General features: G+C 39.0%; 1 protein-coding gene across 4 annotated transcripts in view; it reads left to right on the plus strand.

The window, feature by feature from the left end:
* The window catches only part of LOC131817823 (zinc finger protein 260), a 98,273-nt gene extending 89,415 nt beyond the window's left edge, over positions 1-8,858 (plus strand). For 3 of the 4 annotated variants that reach the window (XM_059151548.1, XM_059151547.1, XM_059151549.1), the window contains 2 exons: positions 875-967; positions 7,159-8,858. In XM_059151548.1, the coding sequence (XP_059007531.1) occupies positions 875-967; positions 7,159-8,516 (1,451 nt within the window). In that variant the 3' untranslated portion in view covers positions 8,517-8,858. The remainder of the gene's footprint in view (positions 1-874; positions 968-7,158) is intronic. The other variant, XM_059151552.1, reaches the window with a different exon arrangement.
* Positions 8,859-13,339: the final 4,481 nt, after the last annotated feature.

Here is a 13,339-nt window from a genome sequence, read left to right on the forward strand (position 1 = left end):
GACACTTAACCATCTGAGCCACCCAGGCGCTCCAGCATATAACTTTTGACTCCCCCCAAATTTAACTACTAGTAGCTTACAGTTGATCCGAAGTTTTACTGATAGCATAAATAGGTAACACATATTTTGTTTGTTATATGTATTCTATTGTATTCTTATGATAAAATAAGCTAGAGAAGAGAAAATGTTAAGAAAATCATAAGGGTGGCTCAGTGGGCTAAAGCCTCTGCCTTCAGCTCAGGTCATGATTTCAGGGTCCTGGGATCGAGCCCCACATCAGGGTCTCTGCTCAGCAGGGAGCCTGCTTCCCCGCACCCCTCTGCCTGCCTCTCTGCTTACTTGTGATCTCTCTCTCTCTGTCAAATAAATAAATAAAATCTTAAAAAAGAAAATCATAAAGAAGATACCTCCACAGTATAATACTGTTTCAAAAAGAATCCACACTTACGTGGATCCATGCAGTTCAGTCTTGCAGAGTTCAAGGGTCAGATGTATATTTAGCACTGAGTACATATTCTAGGCAATGTTTAGATATGGATATATACTAATATAACTGTCATAATAATTGTGTATGATAGGTGCTATTACTTGTCTTACAACTGGGATGTGGCAGAGACAGGATCTGAACTCAGGCAGACTGTGCTCTCAACCACTGTTGCCTCTCAAGAAGGATTACTTGTATGAATATAAATTAATCTATTTATTATGTAACCTTAATGTGAATATTTTTTAACCATCTTGCCCTTCTTTGTTCTAAAGGCTTTGTCCATTACCATTTGACCTATAGTTAATTAAAAACTTAAACAAGACTAAAAGTAATTTTGAATTTATTTTTTATTTTCATATCACCTTACATCTCTTTTCTTCTAACCAGGATGCTTCATTTCTAAGCCAGATGTGATTTCCTTATTGGAGCAAGGAAAGGAGCCCTGGAAAGTCGTGAGGAAAGGAAGGAGGCGATATCCAGGTGAGTGAGAACCAATTGAGTAGGGGGAAGCCATCACAGAGGAAACCACCCAACTAGTTATGAAGAGGCACACTCTACTGATGTTGTTTAGAAAGTCCTCTTTAAAGGGCCAAGGCCTGAGGCAACTGGCTGACTCACCTGGTATAGTGTGCAAATCTTGATCTTGGGTTTGTAAGTTCAAGCCCCACACTGGATATAGAAATTATTTAAAAATAAAATCTTTTTCTTTTCTTTTTTTTTTTTTTTTTAAAGATTTTATTTAGGGGCGCCTGGGTGGCTCAGTGGGTTAAGCCTCTGCCTTCGGCTCAGGTCATGATCCCAGAGTCCTGGGATCAAGCCCCGCATCAGGCTCTCTGCTCAGCAGGGAGCCTGCTTCCTCCTCCTCTCTCTCTCTCTGCCTGCCTCTCTGCCTACTTGTGATCTCTCTCTCTCTCTGTGTCAAATAAATAAATAAAATCTTTAAAAAAAAAAAAAGATTTTATTTATTTGAGAGAGCAAGAGACAACACAGGCAGGGTGAGGGGCAGAGGGAAAAATAGACTCCCCACTGAGAAGGGACCCCCCCCACCCCAGGACTCTAGGATCATGACCTGAGCCAAAGGCAGACACTTAACTGACTGAGCCACACAGGCATCCTTAAAAATAAAGGGTTTTTGTTTTTGTTTTTGTTTTTTTTTAAGATTTTATTTATTTATTTGACAGACAGAGATCACAAGTAGGCAGAGAGGCAGGCAGAGAGAGAGGAAGGGAAGCAGGCTCCCTGCTGAGCAGAGAGCCCAATGCGGGGCTTGATCCCAGGACCCTGAGACCATGACCCGAGCTGAAGGCAGAAGCTTAACCCATTGAGCCACCCAGGCGCCCCAAAAATAAAGTTTTTTAAAATTTAAAAAATAAAGTTCCAAGGCTTGAAGAGCAAATTAAGATCTTAGGGATACTAATGGAACTATTTCTTTATCTCATTTACCACTCTTTTGTTGATGTTTCAAATTTTCCTCCCCTTTGAAAGGGGTGTGGGTGGAGAGGTGCTCTCTTTGTTTCCTATTGACAGTCATTCCATATATATATATATATATATATATATATATATATATATATTCAGCTGCTTTCTTTTGCATTTTTTAAAAAGATTTTATTTATTTATTTGACAGAGAGAGATCACAAGTAGGCAGAGAGGTAGGCAGAGAGAGAGGGGGAAGCAGGCTCACTGCTGAGCAGAGAACCCGATGTGGGGCTCAATCCTAGGACCCTGGGATCATGACCTGAGCCGAAGGCAGAGGCTTAACCCACTGAGCCACCCAGGCGCTCCTTCTTTTGCATTTTTAATAGCAGATAGACAGACTGACTGACTGACTTATCTACCTACCTCTGAGCTGGGCAGTGTGCTAGACACTATCAATATACCGGTACATAAAACCAATAAAGTCTCTGTCTCTGTGGAATTTACCTTGTAATAAGAGACACATAGTAACTGTAAATAAATAGAAACTATAATTTCAGGTAATAGAGTACTGTGAAGTAAAGTAAGCAGAGTAAGGGAAGAGAAAACGGTGTGGGCTGAAAGGCTATTTTAGGTATGGTCTGAAAAACCTTTTTTGGGGAAAGAAAAGACTATAGAGAAAAATATGCTTGACATTGCAATTTATATATATTTTATCAGCAATCAGAGTTCCATATGAATTATTCTAGAAAATAGATCCTTAAATCACAGAATATCATTCTTTGCTTTTTTCCATGTGTATGTATATATATCTACCTTCATATTAGGAAGAAACATGAGTGTCATAAAGTATGGAGAGAATGATCCTATGGTTTAGCTGCTACCTCTGTGCTATTTTCATCTCTCTTTGAAAGTCTTCTTAAAAAAAGATCCTAGAGGCATCTGGGTGGCTCAGTCAGTTAAGCATCTGACTTTTTATCTCAGCTCAGGTCTTAATCTCAGGGGTGAGTTCAAGCCCCATATTGGGCTCCATGCTAATAATAATACAATAATAATAGTAATATGCCTCCATGCTAGGCATAAGCCTACTTAAAAAAAAAAAAATTCCTCAAAATTCTCTGTAGAGAGACGTATGTTGTCATTTTGTATTTGCTCTCTATACATTCAGGTCTGGCTGAGGAGACTCATTTTAGGTTAAGAGTTCTTGTTTTGTTACAGGGCCATTTCAGTGCCCACACGGTCTATAATGTTCTATCTTCTGACATACTTTCTACCATAGGAAGGAGAAACACGCTTTTTGTTTCAATCCTAACTTATTTTCTTTTTCACATTTAGGTAATTAAATGGCATTTACCACTGTTAATACTGAAAAAAGCAATGAAATGCAGAGGTTCCAAAGGAATAAGATAATATCAGTTTAATTAGGAAGTATTTAGCCAAAATGAAAACTGTTGACTCAAAGTTAGACATCTTAAACAAAATTATTTTTTTTCTTTCATTTTCTTTCCTTCCTTTGTTTCTTTCTTCCTTTGAGTAACTTTCAGTGAAGTATAACATGCATACAGAAAAATAGACAAATGAGGGAAAGGTTTTTTGAGGGGAGATATGGAGGCTTAAGCCTTGTGATTCTCTAGGGCAAGAGCCTTCTGAACCAACAGAAAAGCCCTAAGGAGGAAGTTAGCTTTGCATGTTTGAGGAGTAAAAAGAAGGCTTATCAGTTTCAGGGTCTTGAGATCAAGCCTCGCATCATATTGCACTCCCTGTTCAGTAGGGCCGGGGGTGGGAGTGATGTCTCTAAAATAATTAAATAGGGCACCTGGATGGCTTAATCCATTAAGCGTCGGTGTTCAGCTTCGGTCATGATCTTGGGGTGCTGGGATCAAGCCCCGCATCTGGCTCCCTGTTAAGCGGGGAGTCTGCTTTTCCCTTTCCCTTTGCTGCTCCTCTCCTGCATGTGCTCTCTCTTATTCTCTCGCAAATAAATAAATAAATAAAACCTTTTAAAAAATAAAAAATGTTTTATTTTAATAGATTTCCCCATATTGGATCACTCTAAAATTCTTTGAATAAATAATACTGGGGTTTTCAATGTGCTATTTTATTAGATGTTTAGTTTAGTTTAGTTTAGTTCAGTTTTCAGAAAATTTGTATGTAGTTTTCTTTTTCTTTTTTTTAAAGATTTTATTTTATTTATTTGACAGAGATCACAAGTAGGCAGAGAGAAAGAGGAGGAAGCAGGCTCCCTGCTGAGCAGCTGAGCAGAGAGCCCAATGTGGGGCTCGATCCCAGGACCCTGGGTTCATGACCCGAGCCAAAGGCAGAGGCTTTAACCCACTGAGCCACCCAGGCACCCCTAGTTTTCTTTTTATGAGTGATCTTTATTCAGTACAATATTACTTTATGAAAATAGTTTGGAAGGCCTCCTTTTTCTTAGTTCTCAGTCTAAATAGAATTTGGATGGGCTGGTCTTTAAAGCTTGTTTCCTAGGAGAAGGAGATGGTAAGTCTGACCATATTCTCTATTTGCTCTATGAAAATTAAAGTTTAAACATTGTATCTCTTCTGTGGCCAGTTTTGGTAAATTATATTTTCCTAGAAAATTATTATTTTAGCTATGTTTTAAAATTTTTTAGCAAAGTAATCTTTTTTTCAGCTATCCGCTGTATTCATGGTTATTTTCACTTTGCCATTTCTTATTTGTGTGCTTTCTTGCTATTTTCCTTATATTAACTAACACTTTGTTTGCTGCTTTTTGAAAACAAAGTTTTTGTTTTATGTATTAGTTCTTTTTTTCTGTTTTCTAATTCTACATTTATATCTATTAATTTCTTCTCTTTTAAAGATTTTATTTATTTATTTGACAGAGAGAGGCATTTATTTGACAGTGAGAGAGGGAACACAAGCAGGCATTTATTTGACAGTGAGAGAGGGAACACAAGCAGGGGGAGTGGGAGGAAAAGCAGGCTTCCTGCTGAGAAGGGAGCCCAATGTGTGGCTCGATCCTAGGACCCTGGGATCATGACCAGACCTAAAGGCAGACATTTACCAACTAAGCCACTCAGGAGCCCCTGATTAATTTCTTCTGCTTTGCTTCAGTTTACTTTATTCTTTTTCTGATTTCTTTGATTATTAATTGATTTTTCTCTCATGTTTTTTGCTGTAAATATTTGTTTTTAAATTTTCTTTTAAGCACTATGCTTATATTTTGTAGATACTAATTTAACATGGATTTTAATGTTATTATTGTCATTGTTATCTAAAAAACACAAATACTGTTTTGGAATTTATTTCCTGATTGATCTAAAAGTTATTGGGGCACCTGGGTGGCTTAGTTGGTTAATTTACTGCCCTCGGCTCTGGTCATGATCCTGGAGTCCTGGGATCGAGTCCCACATTGTGCTCACTGCTCTGCAGGGAGTCTTCTTCTCCCTCTGACCCTCCCCCTCACTTGTGCTTTCTCCCTCTCATTCTCTCTCTCTCAAATAAATAAATAGTATCTTAAAAAAAAAAAAAAGGAACATTTAAAAATAAATTAAAATATTAATGTAGACTTCTAAAATTTCAAGTGGATTCATTTTTTTTTAATTAACCTAATGTGTTATTTGTTTCAGGAGTACAGGTCTGTGAATCATTAGTCTTATACAATTCACGGCACTCACCATATTACATACCCTCCCCAATGTCCCCCACACAGCCATTTTTGGGTTTTTAAAATTTCATTATTTCCAGCTTTAGTAGAAAATGTCTATATTATTTCAAGCTTTTTATACAGACCATATTATAAAAAATCCTCCTTTTTCTCTCTCATACATAACTCATTCGGCACTTAAATGTTTCTCTGGCTGTTTCTCCTACTGGTTTATTATTCATAGGTATATGAACATAGAGAAGGGGTTAAAGCAATGAAAGGATGTATGAGAATAAGAGTATATAACCACCATTTTCCATTTATATATTTAGCTTGACGAGCTTGGATGAATAACGGGAATTATTTAATCATTGTTGTAATATGTAAGAGATTAGAAACAAATATATTCAGAATGAGTATATAACAATGGGAATTCAATGAGTGAAACTCATTTTGTGCTAGGCATGTATTATTTTTTTTTAAAGATTTTATTTATTTATCTGAGAGAGAGGGAGAGAGAGAGCACAACCATTGGGAGGGGCAGAGGGAGGAGAAGCAGACTCCTCACTGAGCAGGGAGCCCGATGTAGAGCTTGATCCTAGGACCCTGAGACTATGACCTAGTCCAAAGGCAGTTGCTTATAATCAACTGAGCCACCCAGGCTCCCCTGCATGTATCTTTAATGAAGAGTAAAGTAGAGATTGTTTTTGCCATTGAAGAGGTCTAGGGGTAAGGAAAGGAGAGCAATAATCAGAAACATTTATAAATATATAATTTCAATGCAGACATATGCTGATATGTAATACCTATACAAGAACATATGTGTAGATCCTGACAGTAGAGTCAGCCTTAAAAGAAGTAACTTTTATTTAACCTAAGACCTCAGGATGAAAGTAGCCAGCAGGGCAAAGAACCCAAGCAGAAGATTTGTGGGAAATAGAGCAGAATGAGAAGATGCATTATAGGTAAGCAGAGGCCTTTTAACCACAGCAAGGTTTATTTTTATTGAAAAAAGTTAAGTGTGAATTTTTAACCTTTCATCTCCATCAGAATTGCATGAAGAATAAATACAGGACTGGCCATGACTGTAGAATCTGATCCAGGTGGTTTAGGAGGCATCTAAACCACAATATTTAGCAGCACCTGGGTGGCTCAGTCAGTTGAGCGACCAGCTCTTGGTTTCAGCTAAGGTTGTGATCTCAGGGTCATGAAATTGAGCCCCAGGTCAAGCTCTATGCTTAGAGGGGAGTCTGCTTGGGATTCTTTCTCCCTCTCCCCCTGCTCCAGTGTGTGTGTGTGTGCACACACCCATGCACATGTGCACTCTCTTATCTTTAAAAAATAAACCTCAATATTTATAACAAGTTCTCTGTGATTCTGTTCTACATGTCACTTTGACACTCACTGCCTTAAAATGTTTACTAATGACCAGTCTAACTTTCTTAACATGAACTTTCATTTTTCCTGGTGTTACCTTACGCTTTTTTTTTTTTTCAAATTGTATGATTGGTTTTTAGAATTTCATTGAGTATTACTTTAGTTATTTTTTATTTCAACTCTAGAAATTTAACTTCTTTAAAAAAAAAAAAAAAAAAGGAAACTGTGTTTGCTCTCTTACTTTCTTTCAGATTTAGAGACCAGGTATGAGACCAAGAAATTGTCTTCGGAAAATGACATTTATGAAATAAACTCACCCCAGTGGAAGATAATGGAAAGAATAAAAAACCATGGCCTTAGGGGCCTAATTTTAAAAAGTGATTGGGAGTCCAAAAGAAAATTTGAAGGACAGGAGGGATATTTAAGTCAAATTAAAACTGTATCTCAAAAAGTGTCCTCTTACCAAAAACACACATCTCTAACTCCACAACAGAGAATTCATTTTGTAGAGAAACCCTATGAATGTAAAGAATGTGGGAAAACCTTTAGAGTACGCCAACAGCTTACTTTCCATCACAGAATTCATACTGGTGAAAAACCCTATGAATGCAAGGAATGCGGAATGACCTTTAGACAAACTGCACATCTTACTCGACATCAGAGACTTCATTCTGGTGAAAAGCTCTATGAATGTAAGGAATGTGGAGAATCTTTTATATGTGGCCCAGACCTCAGAGTACATCAGAAAATTCACATTGGTGAGAAGCCCTATGAATGTAAAGAATGTGGGAAGGCCTTCAGAGTGCGCGGACAACTTACTCTCCATCAGAGGATTCATACTGGTGAGAAACCCTATGTATGTACAGAATGTGGAAAGGCCTTTAGACAGTATGCACACCTTACTCGACATCAGAAGCTTAATAATACCGACAAACTCTATGAATGTAAAGAATGTGGGAAGGCCTTTTTGTGTGGCTCTGGCCTTAGAGTACATCACAAGCTTCATACTGGTGAGAAACCCTATGAATGTAAGGAATGTGGGAAGGCCTTTAGAGTAAGACAACAACTAACACTCCACCAGAGAATTCATACTGGTGAGAAACCCTATGAATGTAAGGAATGTGGAAAGACCTTTAGTCGTGGTTATCATCTTATTCTTCATCACAGAATTCACACTGGTGAGAAACCTTATGAGTGTAAGGAATGTTGGAAGGCCTTTAGTCGTTACTCACAACTTATTTCGCACCAAAGTATCCATATTGGTGTTAAACCGTATGACTGCAAGGAATGCGGGAAGGCTTTTAGATTACTCTCACAACTTACACAACATCAGAGTATTCATATTGGTGAGAAACCCTATAAATGTAAGGAATGTGGGAAGGCCTTTAGATTACGCCAAAAACTTACTCTACATCAGAGTATTCATACTGGTGAAAAACCTTTTGAATGTAAGGAATGTAGGAAGGCTTTTAGACTTAATTCATCCCTTATTCAGCATCTGAGGATTCATTCTGGTGAGAAACCCTATGAATGTAAGGAATGTAAGAAGGCCTTTAGACAACATTCACACCTTACTCATCATCTGAAAATTCATAATGTAAAAATATAAAATACTTTTTCAATCCTGTCTTGTAGAACACTCTGAATGTAGTAAATAATCCTTTTTGCTTCTGTCATACAGGCACCTGACTTGGCATGAGAGGTTTTATATCATTAAAAGGATATGTTAACTTAATGTATTACCATCACTTAAGCCTGATAAACTTAACATTTTTCCTAAAAACTAATCCTATCAATGTAACAAATGTGGGAGACACATCATCTTTGTCCCATCACTTTCCCACTTGTATTATGTTGATAAGATACTTAACAGCTCTCTGCTATAATTTTTTCATTTGTAAAATAGTAATATAATACTGTGGCAGAATAAAGATTGCTGTAAATTCTTTGACATTTCTCCCTTACTGTCAAGAGCTTGGAATCTACATCCTTTTCCCTTGAGGATGGGCAGACTGTGACTGCTTTGACTAGTAGAAGTACTGCTGTGCCAGTTTCTGGACCCAGGCTTTACTGGTAGATTTTACTTCATCTCTTGGAATGCTCTCTTAAGCTGAGGCCCTGAATTATGTTAAAAGGTCTGGCTGCTCTTCTGAAGAGACCACATGGAAAAGAAGCCCTAAGACTACATAGGAAGGAAGAGCACCCTTCTTAGCCCACTCCTCCATACATGCCTACCAAGACACCAGACATTTGAGTAAAATAGTGTTGGATCTTCCAGACCAGCCAGCAGCTGAATGCCAGACTGACTTCAGTTGATAGCATATAAAACAGATGAATCTACCAACTGAGCCCCTGCCCAAATTCCTGACCCATAAGATGATGAGATATAATAAAATGGTTGTTTTAAGCCACTAAATTTTGTTTTATTATTATCATTAATATTACTCCTTTGAAAATTCATTTGAAAGACTATGGGTGCAACAAAGAAAGAAATGCCTTCCACTAACATTCACCCTTACTGAACCTCAGATAACTTACTCTTTAATATAGACATTCTTTTTCAATGTGTCCATTAAAAAGGAGATATTCTGGGGTGCTTGGGTGACTCGGTTGAGGGCCAGCCTTTGGTTCAGGTCATGATCCCAGACTTCTGGGATCAAGCCCCACATAGGGCTCCTTGCGGAGCCTGCTTTTTCTCCCTCTCCCTCTGCCTGCCACTCCCCCCGCTTGTGTGCGCTCTCTCTCTCTCTGTCAAATAAATAAATCAAATAAATCTTTAAAAAACAAACAAGTAGATATTCTGGGGCACCTATGTGGCTCAGTCAGTTAAGTGTCTACCTTCAGCTCCCATCACGATCCCAGGGACCTGTGATCGAGTCCGACATCAGGCTCCCTATTCTGTGGAGAGCCTGCTTCTCCCTCTGCCTCTCTCTCTGTCTCTCATGAATAAATAAAATCTTAAAAAAAAAAAAAAAAGCAGATATTCTACAATCTACATTCTCTGGCCTCAGTCTAAATTTAATTTAAAATCAACAGTCATATAAAAAGAAATTATTTGGAAATTAAAAATAGCTTGTATTATAACTCCCATGTTGATTATTTAAAGTATATTGTAGCCTTTTTATGCTCAGATTGGCCTATTTTTGGCCCCCCAAATGGACTGCTGTGTCCTTTTGTCAAGACCACTATAGGCTTTGATAGCTTCCTTTTTTCCCTGACCAAATGCACTGATCGGGTATGAAGCATTTTAGGGCACTTATTGATAAAGAGGGAAAGTGGAGCATTTATTTTGTCTTTCCTTTATTACCTATATTTTAAGACAACCAAAAGTTGAAAAAAAGCTATTATGAGAAATCTAGCTAATAAAGTTCAAAAGAATGACAATGTGAAAAATCACTTTTTATGAAATAATGGATCTTGGTGGTGATATTGGTGGATGCAAAGATCATTAGGTGAAAAAGACTAACAGTAACCTTTTAATGGAGCAGAATGACCGAATACACTAATCTATATCAACATTTCAATTATATCAGCCAGGCTGTGTGCATCTTGATGTTATGCAATGGCTAAATGTAGCTTCATTTGTTAAGTGCTCTTGCCCCAAATGCTGACCCAGATGTATAAATTAGTCTCTAATCTAATTATCAGTTTACAGGAAACTTGGGGTATAAAGGAATAAATTAATGACAAGGAAGCAAACAACTAAACACAGAATGTACAAAATTTCACAGAATAAATGGTCTTTTAATGAATATATGTTAAGATAAAATAAAAACAATGTTGCAAATTAAAAGACTTAAGAGACCTATCAATTAAATGCAGTGTATGGAATGTTTTGGGATCCTTGTGTTAAAACATGCCCAGGATTTGTTCTAATCAAATACGGTAGGATATGTAGACATGGTAATGACTGGCATGAAGGAAAAAGTTTATATGCGAAGTTCTCTAAAAACAGGAGGCATAGCATGCCTGCAGAGCCACATGGGAAAGTACCCAGTTCTCATGGGAGGCAGAAGGTGGGAGAGGGTAGAGTGTGGCATAGAGCCTTTACTGAAGTTTTCCTCACGAATGGGTGACATTGGTAAGTACACTAAGAAAGTTTGGGATTGCATAGTTTTAATAATTTTGGCAGGCTGAGTTATAGAGGTGGTCCCTAGTTGTCTGGTACCTGGCCCTGGGGTGATTTGGGCAAGAGGAATATTGACTTAGTTTGAGAGTTTGATATAGGAAACATTTGGGGATTTGGATTGGTTGGTTTGTATATCAAGGGCATGATCTCAGAAGAGTTGTTTGGGGCACCTGGGTGGATCAGGCAGTTAAGCATCTGGCTCTTCTAGGGCTGGGAGTGCTCCTGTTGGGTGAACAACCCAGGATGCTGCAGTTTTTAGCAGCAAAGACAAAAACAGAGTCAGTGCGACCTGGAGGGCTTTCTGGAGAACAGACTGCAATCTCTCTGTTCTGAGAGGTTTGAATATGGTCACTTCTGCTCTGACTGTTGGAAGGGACGTAGACACCCACCAGGGAAAACCGCCAGAGAACAAAAGCTTTACTGAGCCCATCCCAACCCCCGACAGGGGGCAAGGCAATTCTGCCCAAACAGGGTTGCCTGAGTAACAGCACAGCAAGCCCCTCCCCCCCAGAAGACAAGCTGAAAGAACAAGAGGCCAACAATCCTAAGGTCCCTATAAAACAGGTGCATCTTGTTTGGATTGTAGTCAATAGTCTGGACTCTACATCCCTCAACCACTTCTCACCAGAAAGACTAGGAGGAGGAACCCCCAGGACAGGAAAAAATTCAGAGACTGTGACCTCTGCCACAGAACTAATGGATTTGGATATAAGCAAGATGTCAGAAATAGAGTTCAGGGTAACAGTTATGCAGACAATAGCTAGGCTGGAGAAAACCATTAATGGAAACGTAGATTCTCTAAGGGCAGAAGTGAGAGCTGATCTGGCAGAACTTAAAAATGCTATCAATGAGATCCAATCTAATCTAGATACTCTAACAGCTAGGGTAAATGAGGCAGAAGAATGAATTAATGGTCTCTAAGACAAACTGATAGAAAAGAAGGATCAGGAGGCCTGGAACAAACAGCTTAGAATCCATGAAAACAGAATTAGAGAAATAAATGATGCCATGAAACATTCTAATGTCAGAATTATTGGGATCCCTGAGGGGGTGGTGGGAGAGGACTAGAAGATATAGCTGAGAAAATCCTAGCTGAGAATTTCCCTAATCTGGAGAATGAGACAAGTGTTTGTGTCCTAGAGGCAGAGAGAATACCCCCCATGATCAAAGAGGGCAGACCGATGTGTGCCCTCCCCCGCCCTCAGAATGTGATAGTGAAACTTGCATATCTTAAAACCAGGTAAAACATCTTAAGAGGGGGCATCTCAGTGGGTTGGACCTCTGCCTTCGGCTCAGGTTGTGATCTTAGAGTTCTGGGATCGAGCCCCGCGTCGGACTCTCTGCTTGGCAGGGAGCCTGCTTCCTCCTCTCTCTCTGCCTGCCTCTCTGCCTACTTGTGATCTGTCTGTCAAATAAACAAAAATCTTTAAAGATTTTTTTAAAAAGATTTTATTTATTTATTTGACAGAGAGAGATCACAAGCAGGCAGAGAGGCAGGCAGAAAGAGAGAGAGGAGGAGGCAGGCTCCCTGCTGAGCAGAGAGCCCGATGTGAGGCTCGATCCCAGGACCCTGGGATCATGACCTGAGCTGAAGGCAGAGGCTTTAACCACTGAGTCACCCAGGCGCACCTCCCCCCCCCACCCCCCCGCCAAAAAACAACCTTAAGGGTAGCTAGGGGTAAGAGATTCCTTACATACAGGAGGAGGAACATCAGAATAACGTCAGACCATCCACAGAAACCTGACAAGCCAAAAGGACTGGCAAGACATATTCAGAGCACTAATGAAAAGAACATGCAGCCAAGAATACTTTATCTGGCAAGGCTGTCATTTAGAATGTTTGGAGAGATAATGAGCAAAAACTTAAAGAATATGTGACCACTAAGCCAGCCCTACAAGAAATATTAAGGGCGGGGCGGTTCTATAAGAGAAGAAAGACCCATAAGAGTAATAGAGAACAGAAATTTACTGAGATAATCTATAGAAACAGGGACCTCACAGGCAACATGATGACAATAAAGACATATCTTTCAATAATCGCTCAACATGAATGGCCTAAGTGCTCCCATAAAATGGCACAGGGTTGCAGATTGGATAAAGGAAAGGACCCATGCATATGCTGTCTACAAGAGATTCATTTTGAACCTAAAGATACATCCAGACTGAAAGTGAAGGGATGGAGAACCATCTTTCATGCCACTGGACATCAAAAGAAAGCTGGGGTAGCAATTCTCATTTCAGACAAATTAGATTTTAAGCTGAAGATTGTAGTGAGAGATACAGAAGGACACTACATCATTCTT

This window comes from Mustela lutreola, chromosome 16 (genome assembly GCF_030435805.1).
Source record: "Mustela lutreola isolate mMusLut2 chromosome 16, mMusLut2.pri, whole genome shotgun sequence".
Taxonomy (NCBI): Eukaryota; Metazoa; Chordata; class Mammalia; order Carnivora; family Mustelidae; genus Mustela; species Mustela lutreola.